This window comes from Ctenopharyngodon idella, chromosome 7, assembly GCF_019924925.1.
Source record: "Ctenopharyngodon idella isolate HZGC_01 chromosome 7, HZGC01, whole genome shotgun sequence".
NCBI classification, from domain to species: Eukaryota; Metazoa; Chordata; class Actinopteri; order Cypriniformes; family Xenocyprididae; genus Ctenopharyngodon; species Ctenopharyngodon idella.
The window spans coordinates 5,919,660-5,942,102 of record NC_067226.1 but is presented as its reverse complement, the minus strand read 5'-3'; the positions used below and the strand labels follow the sequence as shown (position 1 = coordinate 5,942,102).

At 38.0% G+C, this 22,443-nt stretch overlaps 2 protein-coding genes across 3 annotated transcripts in view; both read left to right on the top strand.

Moving 5' to 3' along the window:
• rorab (RAR-related orphan receptor A, paralog b) overlaps nt 1-11,289 on the top strand; it is a 49,266-nt gene extending 37,977 nt beyond the window's left edge. For both annotated transcript variants that reach the window (XM_051901804.1, XM_051901805.1), the window contains 9 exons: nt 1,208-1,293; nt 2,259-2,400; nt 3,370-3,786; nt 5,197-5,318; nt 6,163-6,295; nt 6,415-6,522; nt 6,620-6,730; nt 7,997-8,109; nt 8,403-11,289. In XM_051901804.1, coding sequence (XP_051757764.1) covers nt 1,208-1,293; nt 2,259-2,400; nt 3,370-3,786; nt 5,197-5,318; nt 6,163-6,295; nt 6,415-6,522; nt 6,620-6,730; nt 7,997-8,109; nt 8,403-8,567 — 1,397 coding nt within the window. In that variant the 3' untranslated portion in view covers nt 8,568-11,289. The remainder of the gene's footprint in view (nt 1-1,207; nt 1,294-2,258; nt 2,401-3,369; nt 3,787-5,196; nt 5,319-6,162; nt 6,296-6,414; nt 6,523-6,619; nt 6,731-7,996; nt 8,110-8,402) is intronic.
• Nucleotides 11,290-14,828: 3,539 nt separating this feature from the next.
• anxa2b (annexin A2b) lies at nt 14,829-21,416 on the top strand. The gene is made up of 13 exons (XM_051901470.1): nt 14,829-14,900; nt 15,567-15,621; nt 15,780-15,873; nt 16,491-16,585; nt 16,753-16,866; nt 17,930-18,020; nt 18,093-18,172; nt 18,354-18,413; nt 18,583-18,676; nt 18,755-18,850; nt 19,142-19,200; nt 19,309-19,431; nt 21,102-21,416. The coding sequence occupies exons 2-13, from the start codon at nt 15,571-15,573 to the stop codon at nt 21,159-21,161; spliced, it is 1,017 nt and encodes a 338-aa protein (XP_051757430.1). The 5' UTR covers nt 14,829-14,900; nt 15,567-15,570; the 3' UTR covers nt 21,162-21,416.
• Nucleotides 21,417-22,443: the final 1,027 nt, after the last annotated feature.

Here is a 22,443-nt window from a genome sequence, read left to right as displayed (position 1 = left end):
CTAAATGGATTTCTCCTCTTGCTCTATTCCCCCAGCACCCCTCTCAACAGCCTTGCACACCATCTCTGCGTTCTCTTCCACAACCAACCGCAGCCGAGCCACTGAGGGGCTCATGCACAACTACGGCACACAATCCAGAGCACGCAGACGCCATCTCCAACTAGGAGTGCATTCTGACTTTGATATTTACTGAAAAGCACCACAGCGCTGTCGTGAAGCAAGCTCGTGGCTTGAGGGAGGATGGCACTGTCATACTGTAGTTAACAAAATTAATGTTGGATGTTAGGAGAGCAGATTGTACTTACAGATGATGTCAGTCCCGTGGGTGATTTCAGTAGTCATAGCCATTTTTTCTGCTTGAATAAATGGAGTGGTTTATGTGGTGCTGCCTTGATTCATTTAAAAAAAAAAATGTTTTTACCGTTCTTCTGCTAGCTAAAGCCTGAGGTTACACTCTACACAACAAACCTCAGGCCTTGTTCTCTTTGCGTTAGCTAACTCAAAGGTCAGGAGCTGTGGAATTAGTCTTGATGTGATTATGGTCTCTACTGATCAGTTTAAATAAATAAAAGAGTGTTTTCAAGAGATAAAAACAGATATGCTCTATGAAACAGTATTTATTAATTTGTCCTATTGATTTGAGATTGATAATGGTTCTTCTGTAGTCAAAGACCTTTAGTCTAGATTTAGACCTTTAGTCTGCACATTTTGTATGTCTCCCAATATCTGACACACCCATTTCAGGTCTTGCAGTCTCTACTAATGAGCTCATGAGTTGAATCAGATGAGGGAGACATACAAAATGTGCAGGGCTGGTGGTACCACAGGACAGGTTTGAGAACCACTGGTCTAGATTGTACTGTGTAATTTCTGCAGCACTAAATAGAATTGCGGAATAAAAGAAAGAAAAAAAAACAAGTTTCCCAAACACACTGCCCGTTTTTGGTTGAATGGACCAAAAGCCCAAACTCATCCCATTTGGTTGAACCAGTGTCGCTATGTTGGGATGGTTGGGCCGCTCAAACAGAGCTGTGTTACAGTACTCCAGGGAAAAATTGCTAACAAATATCTTAATTATAGCTGTCTATGTATGTTAAGCTGGCACAGGAGAAGGCATTTTAGCATAGAAAAAGAAAATGACAAATGTGTTTTGTTTTTTTGCTGAAAGTCCTCAATTTCCTGAAAGTTTCTCTCTGTCTCCTTATAGCTCAGATTGAGAGTATTCCCTGTAAAATCTGTGGAGATAAATCATCAGGGATCCACTATGGTGTTATCACCTGTGAGGGATGCAAGGTAAGACATCTTTGTTGATCATTTTCTTTAAATTCATCTCTTTTTTTTTTTTTTTTTTTTTTTTAACTATACACTATCATTCAAAGGCTTGGAGTCAGTAAGATATATATATTTTTTTTTTTAATAAATACTTTAATTTAGCAAGGACCCATAAAATTTTTACTTAGCAAGAATCCTTGGTTTCCTCATATATTAAGCAGCACAACTGTTTTTAAGATTGTTAATAAAAAGAAATGTTTTTTGATCAGCAAATCAGTATATTAGAATGATTTCTGAAAGATCATGTGACACTGAAGACTGGAGTAATGATGCTGAAAATTCAGCTTTGCCATCACAATATTATTGTTTACTGTATTTATCATCAAATAAATGCAGCCTTGGTGAGCATAAGAGACTTCTTTCAGAAACATCCCCAAACCCCAAAAATCCCCACCCACAAACTTTGGAGTGGTTGTGTAGATTATTATCATTAATAATAATATTTCAGTTACAAATATTAGAACATATTTCTGTCCCAATTTTTTTTTTTTTTCCAATTTACGCACACAAACAAGATTAAAGTGAAACCAAAAAGCTATGTCAAAGCCTTGTTTATACTTTCATGTGAGTGTGCTACGAACCACCACAGAAGGTGCACCCGCACACCAGAGTGCTCTAGAGGCATTTACACTTCATGCATTCTTCATGCATCCGAGTTCATTTGGAGCTCACATAACGCACCACTGCACTGGAAAGAGAGGCATAAAAATGTGCATTTCATGACATATATTCCTTTAGAAGTCCCTGATTTGGATGGAAATATGCAACTGCAATGTTATGTCCACAGTAATCTGTATAGACACATGTATTATTTAGTTACTGTACTGATGAAAGAGTTAATACATCAATATTAATCATGCTGCAGAATTCAAAGATTGAAGCTAGAGGTGACCTATTGTTGTGTTCTCTCTCTCTCTCTCCTTCAGGGTTTCTTCAGGAGGAGTCAACAGGGCACTGTGTCATATTCATGTCCTCGGCAGAAGAGCTGTCTGATCGACCGTACCAGCAGAAACCGCTGCCAGCACTGTCGCCTGCAGAAATGCTTAGCAGTGGGCATGTCAAGAGATGGTAGGCTTTCAACTTTCACAGAAGTCTGAGTGATGTGCATGTGGCTGCTGGTGTATCTAATTCTCCCCAGATATATAGAGTGTGACAGTAGGGTTTTTAATGTAAAAGTCCCATTCATTTTCTCCAAAGAGAAACTTACCATGAGCTTTGATGTTATTAAGCAATGGCATATACTAAAGCATTTGCATTTATTCAAATATTATATAGTTAAATTTTAGTTTCAGTTACATCTTTTGCAGTGCTTTGAGGGATGAGTAGTTCAGTCCCTTATAAAGATCTTATTACTTTTTAAAGTGTTAGTTCACCCAAAAATGAAAATTAATTACTCACCCTCATGTTGCTCCAAACGTAAGACTTTCATTCATCTTCGGAACACATATTAAGATATTTTTGATGAAATCCATGAGCTATTTGGCCTCCGATAGACTGCAACACAACAACCATTTTCAAAGTCCAGAAAGGTGGCAAAGACATCTTTAAAATAGTCCATGTGAATGTAGTAGTTTAACCTTATTGTTATGAAGCGACGAGAATATTTTTGTGCAAAAAACAAACAAAAATAATGACTTTATTCCACAATTTCTTCTCTTCAATGTCAGTCTCTTACTGAGTCGGCATTCTGACGCTGAACATGGAAGCACTGCACTGTGTTTACAATGTCAACTGCATAAGAGACTGACATTGAAGAGAAGAAATTGTTGAATAAAAGCGTTATTTTTGTGTTTTTTGTGCAATAAGGTTCCATTTGATAACATCATTTAACATGAACTATGGGAAAAATTATTTGTTAATACTAAAGCATTTATTAATCTTATTTGATGATAATTCCAACATTTACTAGTACATTAATAAAATCAAAAGACACCTTATTGTAAAATGTTACAGATGCTTTAAAAAGTATAGTATGATAATAATGTCATTAATGATATATCAACTGCTTTCATCTTGCTTGTATGTGGTCACTCGCAGCTGTAAAGTTCGGCCGCATGTCTAAGAAGCAGAGGGACAGTCTTTTCGCTGAAGTTCAGAAACACCGTCAACAGCAGCAGGATGAGAAAGTGGGTGATGAGACAGAGAAGGGGCGGGAACCTCAACCTCCAGGAGAGGCAGAGCCACTCACACCCTCTTACGCCCTGTCCACCAATGGCGTCACAGAGCTCCCCGATGACCTCAGTGGATATGTGAACGGTCAGACCCCAGAGGAGGGAAAGGCAGATTCAGCAATTGGTGGATTTTACCTGGACATTCAGCCCTCTCCTGATCAGTCAGGTCTAGACATGGATGGCATTAAACTAGAACCTGTGTGCGACCTTAGCTCAGACTCTGGCCTAGATCAATATTGTTGCTACAGCAACGGAGATTCTTCACCTCCTGACAGCGATCTAGGTAACAAAAATTATTTCTTTTATTTATTTATTATATAATTTATTATACACCGATCAGGCATAACATTATGACCACTGACAGGTGAAGTGAATAACACTGATTATCTCTTCATCACGGCACCTGTTAGTGGGTGGGATATATTAGGCAGCAAGTGAACATTTTGTCCTCAAAGTTGGTGTGTTAGAAGCAGGAAAAATGGGCAAGCGTAAGGATTTGAGCGAGTTTGACAAAATGTGATGGCTAGACTGGGTCAGAGCATCTCCGAGTCCTGGTCTGCAGTGGTCAGTATCTATCAAAAGTGGTCCAAGGAAGGAACAGTGGAGAACCGGCAACAGGGTCATGGGCGGCCAAGGCTCATTGATGCGAAGGCTGGCCCGTGTGGTCCAATCCAACAGATGAGCTACTGTAGCTCAAATTGCTCAAGAAGTTAATGCTGGTTCTGATAGAAAGGTGTCCGTATACACAGTGCAGAATACACAGTGCACAGCTGCATAGCCGCAGACCAGTCAGGGTGCCCATGCTGACCCCTGTCCACTGCAGAAAGCGCCAACAGTGGGCGCGTGAGCACCAGAACTGGAAACACTATTCCCTGGTGGCTGTGGCCTCTTTCAGCAGGATCAGCAGGTTCAGGAATGGTTTGAGGAGCACAACGAGTTTGAGGTGTTGACTTGGCCTCCAAATTCCCCAGATCATAATCCAATCGAGCATCTGTGGGATGTGCTGAACATACAAGTCCGATCCACCTCACAACTTACAGGACTTAAAGGATCTGCTGCTAACATCTTGGTGCCAGATACCACAGCACACCTTCAGGGGTCTAGTGGAAGTCCATACCTCGACGGGTCAGGGTTGTTTTGGCAGCAAAATGGGGACCAACACAATATTAGGAAGGTGGTCATAATGTTATGCCTGATCATTGTATAGTTCTTATTTTGGATGCTTGAATTGAATACATCATAGACGATAACAAAGACAGAATATTTTTTGCTATTTTTATCATAGATAAGCTTTTACTGTAGTTATGTTGGCATCATTTGGCACGTAATTGCAAAGAAAGGAAACATTATCAAGTTAAATTACATTGTGCCACCCTAAATAATTATAAAGGATGCTGCTATTACGGGCATGATTGACAGCTGTGGGGTTTGAAACAGCAGGGGTCTATGAACTCGCCTCCATGGCCTATTTAACATGTCATTAGTAAGAAGTGCCTCATTAACACAGACCAGTCAAAGAGTAGCAGAGGACTTTTTTCCCTTTTTACCGAAATTAGCCTTAATGAATTTGTTTTAGAAAATATAATGTGGCAATAATATTCAGCTTCAAATATGTCTGATGAGCATTTTTAACATACCCAGGAATGTGTGTCAGCGCCAGCTGTTTGACTCTATTTGTGTGTTTCTAACACAGAACATCTGTCAGAGAACATCTGCAAGTCTCACCTGGAGACGTGCCAGTATCTTCGAGAAGAGCTACAGCCCAGCAACTGGCAGACAGTTCTACAGACTGACCTGGACACATACCAAAAGAAGGTGTTTGGTTATGTCTGTTTGGCTCTGTGCACACCTGGTATTGACATCTCAGGCAATCTTATCACAAGTGGTCAGCCGAGACAAATCGTTTCAATGTCTCAAATTCATTTTATGACCAGCACTGGATTTTACTAGGGCTGTCCCCGACTAGAAAGATTTTTCTAGTCGACTAGTAGTCATTCATTTAAGCCATTAGTCGACTAGTCGCACGTTTATGATATTAAATCGTTGCGTTAAACGTCATCATACAATAAGCTTAGTACTAATTTAGCTTCCACACTCCATACAAACACTTAGATATGCACCTAATAATAGTGCACATTTATCTAGTTTGAAGTTAGAGCAAGCGGCCATGTCAAGTGGCTCACGTCAAGATACTACTTAAATGTTTTAAATGATAATCCACGTTTGAGGTTGATGAATGATAGGCGAATGTTTGGATTTCCTCCCCGATATAATTACCACATGGATCATTTGTGTTAGTGATCAGTCTGTCATGGATTGATGTGACTTCGCCAGTTCCTGTGGAGTTTTTTTTGTTTCTGCGACCAACCAACTAATTAAAATTTGGTAAACTAAGCCTCTTCGCATCGACTAACATTTGGTTGACTATAGGAACGAGTGCATGCGTCATATGCAATGTATTATGACTAGTGCGTGTTGATAAAAGTTTAGGGCCGAGTTTGTACTAATTAGTTAATTTCTTGTTTTTCCCACATTTACTCTTTGTTGCTGCATGTATGTATGAATGGATGGACAGATACATGGATGAGTGCACTTTATAGATCCCTGAGGGGAATAATCAGATGTGTGTACTAACAGACCCTCTCTCTGCACCATCTAGTCTCAGGAGGACATGTGGCAGCTGTGTGCGGTTAAAGTCACTGAAGCTGTGCAGTATGTGGTTGAGTTTGCCAAGCGCATTGATGGATTCATGGAGCTCTGTCAGAATGATCAAATCGTGCTGCTCAAAGCAGGTACACCTCAGATAAACCTCTAAACATATCCTAGTTCACATAACCAGCAAAAGTACATCAGTGTAGTGACAAACTGTGGCAGAACCACTGGATAATGAGTGTGTTTTTCTCCTTCTCAGGTTCTTTAGAAGTCGTATTTGTGAGGATGTGTCGGGCATATAACTCCCAGAACAACACTGTCTACTTTGACAGCAAATATGCAGGGCCGGAGGTCTTCAAAGCTCTGGGTGCGCATTAAGATCTGGATTGCTTTTTTTTTTAAAAAACAAAGGAAATAGTAAATGGAAATGCAAATCGTTAACCACTGTTTTTATGCTTTTCTAGGCTGTGATGATCTTATCAGCTCTGTGTTTGAGTTTGCTAAGAGCCTGAACTCTCTACAACTAAGTGAAGATGAGATTGGCCTGTTTTCAGCATATGTGCTGATGTCCGCAGGTGAGGGAAGAAAAATAAAGGCAATGTCAGAGAGATTCATTAATGGGAGTTGGGATTGGATCATTTATGCAGAGGCTTTAATTCTGCGTTCCCTGAATATCAGGGTTGTGCACTTTTCATAATTAAAATAAAAATTCCAGTGCATTTTCTGAATTTGAATGGGAGTTATGGACAACAAACTTTTGTATTCTGTAAAACAGGTTGCATCACTTCCGGTTCAGGCCTTTTGTGTGTGCTTCTTTAATTATATAGAGCCATTTTACTTAAGATGCCTTCAAAGGAGCAAGCAATGATAAGCATAACTGATGTCCATCGCATTTCCAGATTGATTTCTAAAAGTTTATCATTTTTTCATCTCACTAACATTTAGATATTTAAATCGAATAAAACGGCAACAATAAAAAGAGCTAGCTTGGTTAGCCTGAAACACTTTCTTCAACAAGAGGATGCAATCACTGTTGCCAACTCCTTTCATTAGAAAGTAGCTAAAACTGGTAGCTAAATGTCACTAGATGACATCATAATGGCAAATTCATTGATCTATATAAATATGAATAGAGATCAGTGGGCAAAATAAGAATGTAGATAAGGTTGGTCCAAGAAGTTGCTAGATTTGTCCCAAAACTTTTGAAAAAAGTCACAAAAGGGGCGGGGAAGTCACTAAATCTAGTGACAAAATTGCTAAATAGGCAACACTGGATGCAATGAGACTTTTTTCCTCTGTTCATGTGACGTTCAGCATAAAGCCCATTGAAGTTCAATAGACTTCATACAGACTTGTAATTTGAATGTTGTGGAAGGTTTTGTAACGAAAAATTTTTTGAATTTTTTATTCATCGAAGAATCCTGAAATAAACTAATCAGTTTCCACAAAAATATTAAGCCATTTTCAACATTGATAATAGTAAGGAATTTGAGTATATTCGAATGATTTCTGAAGGATCATGTGACACTGAAGACTGGCTTAATGGCTGCTGAAAATGCAGCTTTGTGATCACAGGAATAAATGACATTTTAACATGTATTAAAATAATAAGAAAAGAGTTCTTTAAAAGTGTAATAGTATTTCACAATATTACTAGTTTTACTTTATTTTTGATCAAGTAAATGCAAAAGTAATAAATTTACTTTTGTGGACCAGGGTGGAAAAACGCTTCATTTCCCAGAACACATTACTTGTGTTGAATTTAGACCAATTCAATTCTAATTCCAACTCATCAGAATTTTGCCCAACCTTGCTGAATCACACTCTTTTTGTGTGTGTAGATCGCTCCTGGCTGCAGGAGAAGACCAGAGTAGAGAAACTCCAGCAGAAGATCAAGATCGCCTTGCAAAACCTCCTACAGAAGAACCAGAGGGATGAGGGAATTCTCACAAAGGTACATACACACACGAATGCGGTTACATTTATAGTAACTACTATACTATTTTTACTCATCCGGTCACTATAATCCTCAAACTGTATGTGTGTGTGTACATGCAGACATATTTAAACATGCATGTGTGTGCGTATTTATTTGTATTTATTCGTATTTATTCATATTGATGTATTTGACTGCCTAAGTTGTATACCCAAATCAAATATCTCATAAGAACTTATGAGACATAAGTCTTATCTGGTCAATAATAACCAGTTCTGCTTCTGCTTGTATTTTTGATCTCCTTCCTTCAGCTTGTCTGTAAAGTGTCCACCGTTCGGATGTTATGCCGTCGCCACATGGAGAAACTGAGCGCATTCAGAGCTCTTTACCCAGAAACGGTCCAAACACGCTTCCCTCCACTCTATAAGGAGCTGTTTGGCTCAGAATTTGAGCAGGTTTTGCCTCAGGAGGCCTGATAAAGACTTATCCTAATACTGCACAGATTCAGAGAAGGAGAGACAGAGAGAGAGAGATAATACTAACATGCTGACAAGAACTCTAAGCTCACTTCAGCCTCAGTTCATGTACACTGCATTCTCACAAAGCACTTCTCAGAGGCCAGCTACACTTTGAACTTGCCCCATTGGCCGTGCACCAGAAGGCTGACAGTCTGAAGAAGAGGAAATTATAGATGCGAGGGTAAAAAAATAAAAAAAGGCTGATATCTTGTAATGTGCATCAGAGCGTTCCTCAATGCCACAGCTTTATCTTTCAGCCTCCTGTTCCGACAGTATGGGATCTCAGTGGACACACCCACTGCATTTAACTACCCCAGCAGTGCCCTCTACTGGCCATAGAGAGTAATGAGGTGTCTGGCTGGGGTAAACGGAGACAGGAAATTAATGTCTGGAGCTGAAATCCCTCTTTCTACTCCGATGGCACAATGAACAGCCCATGTTGGTGCTAACATCACAGCACTGCCCTTTACTGACCTCTTCCACTATACAGACATTCAGCAGGGACATCATTTGGCAAAACCACTGCCCCAGCCGCAGGAGAAGATGGTGGACGAGGCATGACATGGGACTCAAACTATGAGACCTATATAATCACTATCGTAGTGAAATTTTCACGATCAAATGGCATATTCTGAGGCAGTGAGCGCAAACACGTGCATATATACTTGTTATATGGTTAGTTAAATCATGCAATGTATGATGTATAGAACCTAACGAAAGGTAGCACTTTGTGTTTTTCCCAGCAATAAACGATTTCAATTCAATTTGTGAAAAAATCTGAAGGAACATGCTGTTATTTTAGATCTGTGAGATCTTAAATACTTGTTTGTGTTTTGTCAAATCTCTGTCTTTTAAAGCCAGCTCACGTTGTCTAGACGGTGGTGTGACGCCCTGTTGTGCCATATTGACTCTGTAATTAGATTTCCGTCAAAGTGAGCTGAGTAGAGAGATGATTGACAGATGAGGGGCATGTGTTGACATTCCAGGGGATCTAGCAGTTTGTATTAAATGTCGTGGGTATGGAAGTGGTTGGCGTTGTTCCTAACTGACCCTTTTTGAGATATGTCTAGACATTTTTTGCACCTAGTAATGCTCATCAGGGAAGAGGAGAGAATAAAAATAGTCACTTTGTTTCTTTCTTTAATTTGCAGCTGTGTACACAGGCTTTTTTTTTTTTTTTCCAAATAACTTTGTGTCAACACTTTTGTGCCCCTTCACCAACACCAAATTGAATGCATTTAGCACGCAGCCTACATACAAGGACAAGCAATAACCTTAGTAAAGATGTTCCGATCTAACATCTCTGTTTAATGTTTTTTGTAAGGGCTGGCACTGCTTTACCTGTAGTGTTCTTGTTCGTATCTGTTCCGTGAAAGACAATCCATCCAATATCTGACCTCATTAAAGGGTATTTTGGGACTGCTCAGGGAAACTATTGTTTTATAGTTGAGGAGGAGAGTGAACGTGTCAGAAACTGCGAGGAGACGGTGGTAGAGTACAGTCTTTTGAAAAATAATGTGTAAAAAGCACAGTGAAATATTGTAAAATTGTCCTCTTCGAGCATCAGGGTCAGGTGTGTAAATGAAGAATTATCCAAAATAATACTGAGCAGAAAGCAATAATAATGGCATAATCATGTTTTGAAAATGAAAATTGCATGCAAATGCTTTAAATGCAGAACTTTGTCATGTGTTTTTGTTTGGTTTGAAATTTGCTTGGTTTGGCCTCTCCCATGTCCCAGTGTCTTTATCCCCTTTCCTATTTTTTAAAGAGACCTGATTTGGCCTGTGTATTCTCTGTGAATATCTTTTTAGCAGTCCTCAATCCCACTGTTTGTGCTGGTTCTATCTAACTTTTTGGTTGGCTGTTAAAGAAGTATTATGGCACTTAAATGGTTAGCGAATTAATTTCTTACACTCATCAATTAAACGCTTTTTGATTTCCGACCTTATCCAGGTTTGGTATGAATTCTAGCTGTTTATTATTATGACGTGTAACGTGTGGTGTTTTCTGTGTGCTAGTCCAGAGGCCTGGAATGTTCTTTCTTTAATTTGCCAATTATCCTTTAAATGTCCATCACTAAGGCAGTATTGTATTTCTCTCTTGCTTTGGTTTTGGGGCATGAGTACTTAATCTATCTATGTATATGTTAAGTATCACAGTAACACAGTCCCTTTTAAGGTTGTCATATTTTCACTGACAAATGACCAAATGTTTTGTATGATATACACACCATAATATGCTAATTTGTGAGTAATGCTATCATTTGAGTGGATCACAGTTTGTACTGAAGAAAAACTTCCTTTTGTGTTTAGAAGTCTTGGGTTTTTCCTCTGTACCTTTTTCCATTCTTAATTTTTAACAGATTAACCAATGGTCTTCTTTTGATTTAATCCACAAGCACTCTTCAACTAACTCTCAAGTACATCTGTAGAAAAAGTCTATTTCTTCCTATTTGTTCGTTTTGAGGTATTTTGCCTTTGTTTTGTATATACACCTGTACAAAAATGCAAAAGTATTGTTTTCTTTGAAATACAGTTTTCATCTAATGTTGTGATTTTTGTATTTAGAGGTTTAACCCCCTAAATTACTTTTATTAAAGACGCATGTCACACATTGACAAATAGTGTGTTGAACGTGCTGATGACAATAAAAAAAATCCCACAGCTTGTGATGAAAATTGCAGTTTTCATTCTTCTCTTGCTCTCTTTTCCATGGCCACTTTGTTTATTCATTCTAGGCAGCTTCAGCAAATTTGATGACTTAAACTAAGCAGTTTTCATAAGTTTGGAGGCAGGGTGGAAATGTTTATTGGGTGGGTATGATTTCTCATTTGTCAGAAATGTCCTAAAAGATAAAAAAAACAGGAAAATAAATCAACCAAAAAGCAGCAAAATGAGCATAAGTGAGGAACCTTGGAAGTTGCGAACCATTTCTATAGAAGATGATTTAGCAAACGATACAATAACCAGACAAAATAACAAAACCCTTAAACTCGGCTTTGTGATTGCCTGTGTTTTCCACTAAAGGGAGCTAAAGGCTCACTGATTAGATATAGGAATAGTATTTTTGTCAGGACCACTATAATTGACAATTAGCATACATTTTGGATTGGCGGTGTGGTTCTGTTCTGGGCAGGAACTCCCTGCCCATTCATTCAGCCTAGCATGGATAAGAGCAGGGAAGGCAGCAATAACCCCCTTACGATAAACAGAACAGAACCAACATAAATGTATTGCAGATAACATTAATGTTCTTAATGACAATAATTTAATGTAACAACAAAAATCAAGATAACAGTCTGATTCGAATTTTGAAGAGGAATATCAGAAGGCCAGGTGATAACATTGATTGGACCTTATATAGGGATGCTGTAATAGACATTGTATTCCTATAGGTATGTGTGGATCAAGTGAGGGTCGGCTGACAGAAGCTTGACTGACTTAAACTGCCAGAACTAACCCAATGCTTGATTTCCATGCTGAGTCTTGGGAAGTTCAACAAGCTAGAATTTTTGTTACTTACTGATATTAGTATTGGATGACAAAACTGAATTTTACAGTATTATTTAGTTTGAAAAATATAAGGTCATATGTAAACCTTAAAGATATACACTGCCCGGCCTAAAAAAAAGTCGCTGTTTGGATTTTAATAGGCAAATACTTAAGAGTCTATGGATGGATCATTATTACAGTGATTATTATGTTTCTAGCATGTTGTATGTTTGGCAATGTTTTTTTTAACCCTTCAAGACGGAGTGTGTAGCTTTTCATTTCTTAAACAACCAAGGAAGACACATCATGGCCATATTCCAGGATGACAATGTCAAGATTCACCAGGGTTAAAATTGTGAAAGAATGGTTCAGAGAACATGAAAAATCATTTTCACACATGAATTGGCACCTCTGAGTCCAGACCTTAATTTCATTGAAAGTCTTTTGGGATGTGCTGGAGGAGACTTTAGAGAGTGCTCACCTCTTGCATTGTCAATACAAGATCTTGACCAAGAACTGATGCACCTCTTGATGGAAATAACATCACAACATTTATTTCCATCGAGAGGTGCATCATTTTTTGGTCAAGATCTTGTATTGACAATGCAAGAGGTGAGCACTCTTCAAAGTCTCCTCCAGCACATCCCAAAAACTTACACTGAGGTTAAGGTCAGTGCCAATTCATGTGTGAAAATGATTCTTCATGCTCCCTCCCAACAATTCTTTCACAATTTGAGCCTGATGAATCTTGACATTGTCATCCTGGAATATGGCCATGATACATCTTAATACATGGTTGTTTAAGAAATGAAAAGCTACACACTCTATCTTTTAGGGTTAAAAGAACCGTTGCCAAATATATAACATACTAGAAAAATAATAATCACTGTAATAATGAGTATTTGCCTATTAAAATCCAAACAGGATTTTTTTTTTGGCTGGCAGTGTATGAGTGTATAGTCACTATCATTTTAGAAACAGGCCTTACATATGCACAGAAAAATAATTTCACTTCTAATTAAGTTGTATGAGTCAACTGATATAGTGTGCTTCCGATCTAAGTGTTGTAACAACAGAATCGGTTAAAATGCAAATATTGGGATAATGATGGTATTTGCTATCGCTGCGCAGATGGACTGACCCTTATTTATGAGTAAGGGATGAATCACCTCAGTATGGAAGTTCATTACTCAGTGCTTGTTACAAACGTTGCCATGGATGCAAATCTAAAACAATGATTGCTAAACACATGAACCCTAAGCAAGATGGACTTTTACTACTGTACATTAATTCTGAGTTACTGAGAATCACTCTCATTTAGTTTTAGATTGTAGTCTACTAGTGTGAGGTGTGTGTAGACGTCAGTGAACTGTCTGCTCTCACTATAAAACCCAGCCCACTGTTATCACTGCTGCTCTGACTGAGAGTACAGTCGGGCATTGGCAAAAAGGAATACTTCACCTTCAGCAAACATACTTCCTTTGAATCCCGAAACCACCCTCATTATCCTATTACTGCACATACACGTGTGAAGTGGTTTCATACAACATATATCCAAATAAACATGTTGATCCTACTAAACATGTATAAATGGCTGTTTAACTCACTCTTGACAATTAATCTGTAATCCATAAATAATTACATCAGGGAAAGACTTGGTGGTTCATCCCCTACATTTTTGAAAGCAAGGCAAATATTTACTTTTTTATTCTCAATGATTGTATGAATCATTGAGTGTTTTCATTCTTATTAATTGTATGAACTGCACAGTGCATTTCTGTTATTGTCATTGTAAGTTACTGAGTGAATATGTTTGTAGAATGTTAATTTAAAATGTTTAATTGGGATTAGTTGCTATAGTGCTGTATAGTGCTTTTATTTTACACACCACATACAAGTGTGTCTTAATTCGTGCCCTTTCTGTCCAGAACACTTGTGGGTGGGTTACCTCACAGCTCTGTTTCTTATCATTCAACATGATGTAATTTTCATCCAAATTGACAGTTTTTCCATGTATATAGATGGAAAGACATATACTGTACATGCATACATGACGAATAACTGAAATGTATGCACAGGCCTGCAACCAGAGATGGGGAAAAAGATGTATGCTGTCTATATGTCAGATGCAGATTTGGGGGTAACACATTATAAGTAATGTGTGTTACATAATCAGATTAAGTAATTAGTAATGTAACACATTACTTTTAAATTTACAACAAAATATCTAAGTTACTTTTTCAAATAAGTAACAAGATTTACTTTGTTTTCCCATTTATTGACTGACACCTCTCCTCTCCCCGTGTTGAGAGACATCAGGAGTAAGTGAACAGTTTTACATGTGAACAATTTGGGAAATTTCTCCACAGTTTCTGATTTTGTCTGTTCATTTTCATTGTATGTTAAAACCACTTCCAAATGTGGCCAGAAATATAAATTAACTTGTATTAAATTAATGTTAAATTTCAAACAATGTATGAAGAAAATCTCTTTTTTAAAAAACAATTAATGATGACTTTGATTATTAATATGTTTGAAAATGTACAGTTATACAGTAATAACCTTAACCGTGGTAACTATGACATTTTGGCACAAAGTGTGATTACCATGGTACATTTTTGTAAGGAATGTGTAGCCCAGTAAATGAATAACTAATGAGCAACTTTTGGGTCTGCATCTTGAGTGGGTGTGGGGGTGGGTTGATAGGAGGAGATGAGTCATTTGCTGGGTGCATTTAAAAGGTAATCCCATAGAGAGAGATACAACTGGAACTCCAGAGCTATCCACAGCATTTAAGGTAAGACTCTTAAGTCCTCTGTTGTGGTTCTCCACTGATTAGACTGAGAAACATAAACCAAATCTCTTGACAGGACTACTGCAGTATTGTTAATATTATCTACTTCAGTATAATCTACAGAAAGAGCTATAGTGGTCTTGCTGTGGCTGTGTGTGTGTGTGTGTGTGTGTGTGTGTGTGTGTGTGTGTGTGTGATGGTCAGAGGTTCACTGGTCTGTGGAATGTGTCCTGGGTGTGTATTCGGGTGCGCCTGAACAAAGTTCCAGCAAACCTTCTCGTCTCCTTCACAACTCACCTCATAATACTTCAGAAGGAAAATGATTTCCTGTTAGCACTGCAGGCAGGGTGCTAAGTTTAACTGCTATTGTGTTGCAAAGGAACAATAACACAACAAAAAGCTGTTATTTAGTCTTTATTAATAACAAACAACTTTCTAACTGAAACCTTTAAGGGCAGTAAAATGGCTTACTGACTTATTGCCTGTGATGACACTGAAGCCTTTATCTACACTGCTCCACTAATCACTGTATCTATGACAACCATCACTTAGACCTTTGAAACTATGGGTGTGTTTGTATTTTACAGTGGCTTAAAACACGGATTGTATCTCTTATTTCATCTACTCATTGTTCACCTTGGATGATTGTGTGTTACGTGTCCTCTGCAGGAAAATGGCTTTAGTGTCTGAGATTTTGACGAAACTTACATTGAGTTATGGAGGGGTAAGTTTGCCAATTGTAACATAAAATGCAATATTATCACAAATTTGTTGTTAGTGGCTATTGAGATTCATCATTTGTTTTGGCCTAAATGTATTTTTGATTTTTTGGGGATTATATATATTTCTATATCCATATTTCTTTATGTATTTTATTTTCAGGAGAGAGAACCTAAATGCCCTACGGTGGTGGCAGCTTATAATTTTAACCCAGAGGAGGATGCAGCCAAAATAGAGACAGCCATCAAAACCAAAGGTAAGCAATAGTGGCATAAATACTTCACATTTTCCCCAAACATTTGCATATAGGTACCTGTAGATTAGCCTATTTTTTACCACAGTATTTTGTGGAACACAAAAAGGAGTCTCCAATGGCATTTCAATGAAAGATTTGTTTCATTGTTTTTATATTTGCTTTGCAAACAAAATTATCTTTGGCCTTCTGTTCTGGCTACGGTAAACAGTATGTATGGTATGCTAACTGGCAAATATGAGTAAGTGTCTTGTAATTGATTTCTATTTGGGTAGCATCTGGAAATATATGTATAATTTCAATTCAGTAGAAATAAAAAAAAAATGGTTTGCGTTGTATTGCCTGGTTAGACATATTACAGAAAGAACAACGATTCTTTCTTGCAGTGCTATTTAACAAATGTACCAACTAAGAGGTGAGTGCGTGGGATTGTGCACTCCGTTTCTTTAAGTAGGCCTATGCTAGTAGTGTCAGTGTCACATAATGACTGTTTAATGATTTTATACTAGGAAATAAAAGGTGCAATTAGTCCTTCAAGGCCTTATCTTAATTATGCCCTCTGGCTTTCTTTCTCAATCACTATCTTCTCCTCTTATTCTTGCCTTCATTTCTCAATGCAGGTGTTGATGAGCATACGATCATTGACATTCTGACAAAACGCAGTTGCGCACAAAGGAGCGAAATTGCATTTGAGTATGAAAAACGGGCAAAGAAGGTACACATCATAATTATTTAATAAAAAAAATGTGTATTTTCTGTTTAATCTGGATCATCTAACCTTAATGAGAACTTTATTTTTAATATATTGATATGTACTATGCATATATACTACATATATTGTCTATCAAAGTTCCAAACAACCTGACGCTGTTTGTGTTGAAGGATTTGGTAAGTGCCCTGAAGGGGGCGCTCTCAGGCTCTTTGGAGCATCTGATTCTGGGGTTGATGAAGAGCACAGCACAGTATGATGCCTCTGAACTGAAATCATCAATGAAAGTATGTTGCATTGATCTGTAATCATTTATGTAAACTCTTGTTTGCTTACTGCTCTCCCCTGTTTTAAAATTCAGCTCCTGGTCCATATTTAAAATGTTCTTTCAGTGTCACATGATCCTTCAGAAACCATTCTAATATGCTAATTTGGTGCTCAAGAATCTTTTCTTATTATTATCAGTTAAAACATTTTGTGAAAACCATGATAACATTTGTTTCAGTATTTTTTAAGAAATAGAAAGTTCAAAAGACAGCATTTTTTTTAAATGAAAATATTTTATAACATTTTATAAAATGGATAGTTCTGGCCCTTGATTCTTATTGGTTGAGTCGCGTTCGAAGCTGTTGTAAAATTACAAGAGACACATAAGTATCGCTGCGCCACTGAGTGTGTATGTTGCTACGTCTGTCTTAGCATCCACTCATAGCAACGTAAACATGTTTGTTCTTTATTGATTTTGTATATTGAAGTATTGTGAGAGAGATAGAGATATCGAGTGCATTCAAATTTAGCATTTTCCTTCAGGTCAGTCCTATATTCATAATAAAAAATCCATTTGAATGTCTGCTGCGATCCTGTCCTTTTAACATTTAATGAGTTTTCCCATGCCCTGCTGACACTGACAGCGCTGGTCAAAGCATTTGTCATTTGCATCTTGTTCCGTGTTCACAACAAGTTTCAATATAAAAGTCTTTGTGACTGAGTGACTCGCTCATAAAGACAATCTTTGCCGCCATCTAATGGCATAATAAATGTAACTTCTGTTGCTGTTCACGGTCAGGGACTATTTTTTCCAGCGGAAGAAACCTTTTTAATGATTTTACTTCATGAAAGTTGCATTGATACATATTTTTTGGCTTTAATATTTGTATTGTGTGGTAACCGTTTTATAAAAGCAATAAACCCCAAGAAGCCGTGGTTTACAGTGAATTTATAACAGCTAAAGGGCGTTGTTAGGCACGATGCGGAGCAGTGCCTTTTATAAAATGGTTACCACACAATACAAGAAACTTTAATAAATGTCTTTAGAGTTGCATTCATGTGACAGTCCCATGTGTTTTGCAGGGTCTGGGCACTGATGAGGAGAGTCTTATTGAGATAGTGTGCTCTCGCAATAAAGAAGAGCTGATGGAAATCAAGAAGGTTTACAAAGAAAGTGAGTTCCCCTAAAAAGCATAAACAGCACACATAGCCTACACTGGTATTCATATCCCTTTTTCTCCTGCAGTGTTTAAGAAGGATTTGGAGAAAGATGTTTCTGGAGACACATCTGGTGATTTCGCTAAGCTGCTCCTGGCCCTTGTACAGGTAACATAGATTAACCAATAATTTCTCATACTGTAACAGTTATTTGTGGTAATTATGATCAAATTCAGCTTTATTTCACAATATTCAACAGGTAATTCCTTTACAGCCAATATAGTCTGCAATTTGCAGATTCTGTATTGAATCTGCAATTCTGAGATACTGTGTTCATTCATGTCCACAGACCAAGAGAGATGAGCCGAGTAACGTGGTGGACTATGAGAAGATTGACAATGATGCAAGAGTGAGTAGAGCCCTTTTAACTAAAGAAATTCAACTGATTCATAGTCATAGTCGCAGAATATTTATTCAACATGTTTATATTATGATAAACCATTGTGCATTCAGATGACCGCTGGAATAACCAAAAAGTTTACTTTTTGTAATCGTGTGTCCATTATGGTGATATTTAGGCTCTTTATGATGCTGGAGTGAAGCGAAAAGGAACTGATGTGACCACCTGGATTTCAATCTTCTGTGAGAGGAGTGTCCCACACTTGCAGAAAGGTGACACAGAGATGCTTTAAAGTCAACTGTCATTATCATCCTTTGTGCAACAACCTAATCAAGGCCTGTTTTTCTCAGTGTTTGAAAGGTACAAGAGATACAGCCCATATGACATTAAGGAGAGCATTCGAAAGGAGGTGAAGGGAGATCTGGAAAAATCCTTCCTCACACTAGGTAACTATCAGCTGTCTGTTCTACATACAAGCTGTCATCCAACTGTCAGAACACTTAAGAGATGTGCTTGGCAGATTTGATGCTGGCTCAATTACTCTTTCACACTCTTACTCCTTCCTTGGGAATCATGTCTTATTTAATATAATCACAAGCTGTTTAGTGAGGAAGATTTTGTGGAAAGCCCTGTGGAAATGCATTAGTGGCAAGAAGCCAGAGGAGAACTGAAGAGAGACTCCTATCAAAGTCTGAGAACCTGTAACCTTTTCTTACGATTGATCCGTCTTTCTGCAGTTGAGTGCCTGGAGAACAAACATCTGTATTTTGCCAGCAGACTCAGTGACGCCATGAAGGTGAGTATCTAATTTTGACTAAATGGCACTTGACATGTAAGGAGATGACGTTGGCTGAATTTGAGTTGTGTGGGTCAGTTTCTTCAATTTTTTTTTTAATGTTTGCAGAGTAAAAGTGTGAAAGAGAAGGTAGTAACCCGCATTATCGTCTCCCGCTGTGAAGTCGATCTAATGAAGGTCCGTACAGAGTTTAAGAGGAATTTTGGAAAATCTCTGCAACAGACAATTTTAGTAAGTATTCAATTGTCTCTATCTTTCTTATTCATTATGTTGGCTTGAGAAAGCCAACATATTGTTCTACAATTTAAACTTATTAGTGGTGCCTACCTCTGGCACTATTGTTCTCTTGCATACTTAAAGGAACACTCCACTTTTTTTGAAAATAAGCTCATTTTCCAACTCCCCTAGAGTTAAACAGTTGAGTTTTACCGTTTTCGAATCCATTCAGCCGATCTCCGGGTCTGGCGGTACCACTTTTAGCATAGCTTAGCATAGTTCATTGAATCTGATTAGACCGTTAGCATCTCGCTCAAAAATGACCAAAGAGTTTCGATATTTTTCCTATTTAAAACTTGACTCTTCTGTAGTTACATTGTGTACTAAGACCGACGCAAAATGAAAAGTTGCGATTTTGTAGGCCGATATGGCTAGGAACTATACTCTCATTCCGGCGTAATAATCAAGGAACTTTGCTGCCGTACCATGGGTGCAGCAGGCGCAATGATATTACGCAGCGTCTCTCACAAATGTCTCCATGGTTGCAAGGCACGCTCCCTGTGCAAGCAGGGGGTCACAGGCTCTCGTAATATCACTGCGCCTGCTGCACCAAAGGTAGCAAAGTTCCTTGATTATTACGCCGGAATGAGAGTAGGCTATAGTTCCTAGCCATATCGGCCTAGAAAATCGCAACTTTTCATTTTCCTGAAGTAAACTTTGAAATGCTCGGGATAATCACGCAGCTCCTACTCTTCTTCCTCTCTACGCAATCTCAGGATTGGATGGACCCAATATTTCCTCTTTCTTTTTCTCTTTTTTAAGAAGAGAGAGGACAACTAAATCATGCTCACTGCTTCAAGACTCCATTTTGTATTGTTTTGCGAATTTTTTCGCAACGGACTCATTAATACGCATTGGACTCAGTGTGCAAGGTCTCTGTGCGCGACGAATTTTTAGGATCACGAATACGAAAAAACGCATACGAAAATTTCGGACTCTTAGGCCATTTAGAGCACCCTAGCAACCCAAACCCAAAGAGGGATATCTTCAAATCTAAATTTCAGAGGCATAGGGGTTGGTTTATATCATTCAGCTGCCAAGCCACTCCCTAGCAACCAAACAGAGTACCCTAGCAACCGTTTAGCAAGACCTGTATTTCTGCATCAGAACATTGTAGAGAGGTTGGCTCTTTTGACTCATGCAAGCAAACAGCACTTCCAACATGCTACACATGCTAGCAGTGAATAGCTACATGCTAACAGTGATTAGCTAAATCCAAAATCAAGTTAACATACTAAGAACTCTATGAAAACTCTATAGTAACCATCTGTGACAACTACCAACCACCTAGCAACACTATAGCATTCTAATTAACGCCTTAGAAACCAACCAGGATACCATAGCAACCACCCAGAACACCCTAAAGCCCCCTAGCAATGACCCAGAACAACTTAGCAACCACTGATCAACCACTCAGGACACCCTATCAACCACCCAGAAACACCCTAGCAACCGAGTGCCCAGTTTTTTCACAGCAAGCACCACTCACATTTTCTTCAGGAAATGTACATTATAGTTTTGTTTATTATTTCCCTCTTCCCTATTTCTTTTCTTTCTGTTCTTAGTTTGCCTTCATTCAAGAAGCATTTTAATTAAAACTCTTCTTATTGTCTTTTTCTCCTCAGGAGCACACTAAAGGTGACTACCAGAGAGCTCTACTGAATCTCTGTGGAGGAGATGACTAAACATAATCTATAATCTTCTGCTGCAGATGTCTAGCAGTGAAAACCTTTCCAAACAATTAGCTAAAATGCAGTATTATTATAAGCATGCTTTGTGTTTTCTTGTGCCAGTATGATTGACATTTACTATTAGTAAAACTCACTCAGACAATTTAATACAGAATAAAGTTGTTTTTTTTTTTTAATTGTTTATTTTATGATTGTTTTTTTTTTATTTAATTTTTTTAATTGATATTAATAAAAACACTTGTATGTACACATGGTTTTGAATGTGAAATATTTCCCTATGGCCACAGAGGGTAATCGGAGATTGTGGGTCACATTCAGAGGACAGACACACTGTTTTATTATATTTTTAATTTCAACACACGACAACAAATCAAACCTCTTCTGCTAATTCACAAGCGACAAACTGAGAATAATTCAAAGCTTTCAAAAACGCTCAGTAATATTTTATTGAGTGATAGGTAGTGGGTTCGATCAGTGACATTATTAATAGATTTGCGAAGACTTTCATTCATCTTTGGAACACAAATGAAGATCTTATTAATAAAATCTGAGAGATGTTTAACAATGACTGCAGCAGTCATTAATGTTGGCTGCTGTCACTTTAAGAGTTGCACGGATATTTTGCATATACAGCCAATATAGTCTGCAATATATCATGCATATTTTTTGCTCAAATATCAAAAGAAAAACTCCATAATAGTGTTTTCAAAACTTTCAAAAAGGGGAAAAAATAGAGAGCGATTGATAACGGCTATCAGAAGAAAGAAAGATGTCATTTTTCAGCGATAAGGGTTTCACGCGAGCAAAAGGAGATGTCATGTATGGGGGTAGATTTGTAGCTAATCTCCAAATAAATAGATTATGATCCACAAATAAATGTAAAGATATTCACAAAAAATATTTGCTAATAAAAAACATCTTCAAAAATACGTTTTTATGTCACAAGCACAACTCTGCCTGCATTTTTTTGTGAATCACCACCTGTACATTTGTGAATTGCTTTCTGTGTATTTGTGGATCGCTGCACGCATTTGTGGATCTCTTCCTGTGCATTTGTGAATCACCTCATGCATTTGTGGATTCTGAAACAATTCTAGCGTCACGACTGCAGACAAATCCACAAAGAGGTCGACTCCACCCACCGACTACTAAAGCCAATCAGATAACGGCCACGTTGCGCTGACCAATCACAGCACACTTTCGCTACAACCAATCATGTTTTGCTTTACAATCGGGGCGGGAACAGACTCTGAAAGGAGCTCCGTGCTATTCCATC

What these genes read in the sequence shown, in the direction of transcription:
- anxa2b (XM_051901470.1), top strand. Translation starts at nt 15,571, where the DNA reads ATGGCTTTAGTGTCTGAGATTTTGACGAAACTTACATTGAGTTATGGA. An exon ending in AACTGAAATCATCAATGAAA is followed by an intron (nt 16,867 to 17,929) that starts GTATGTTGCATT and finishes TGTGTTTTGCAG; the next exon opens with GGTCTGGGCACTGATGAGGA. An exon ending in GACTCAGTGACGCCATGAAG is followed by an intron (nt 19,201 to 19,308) that starts GTGAGTATCTAA and finishes TAATGTTTGCAG; the next exon opens with AGTAAAAGTGTGAAAGAGAA.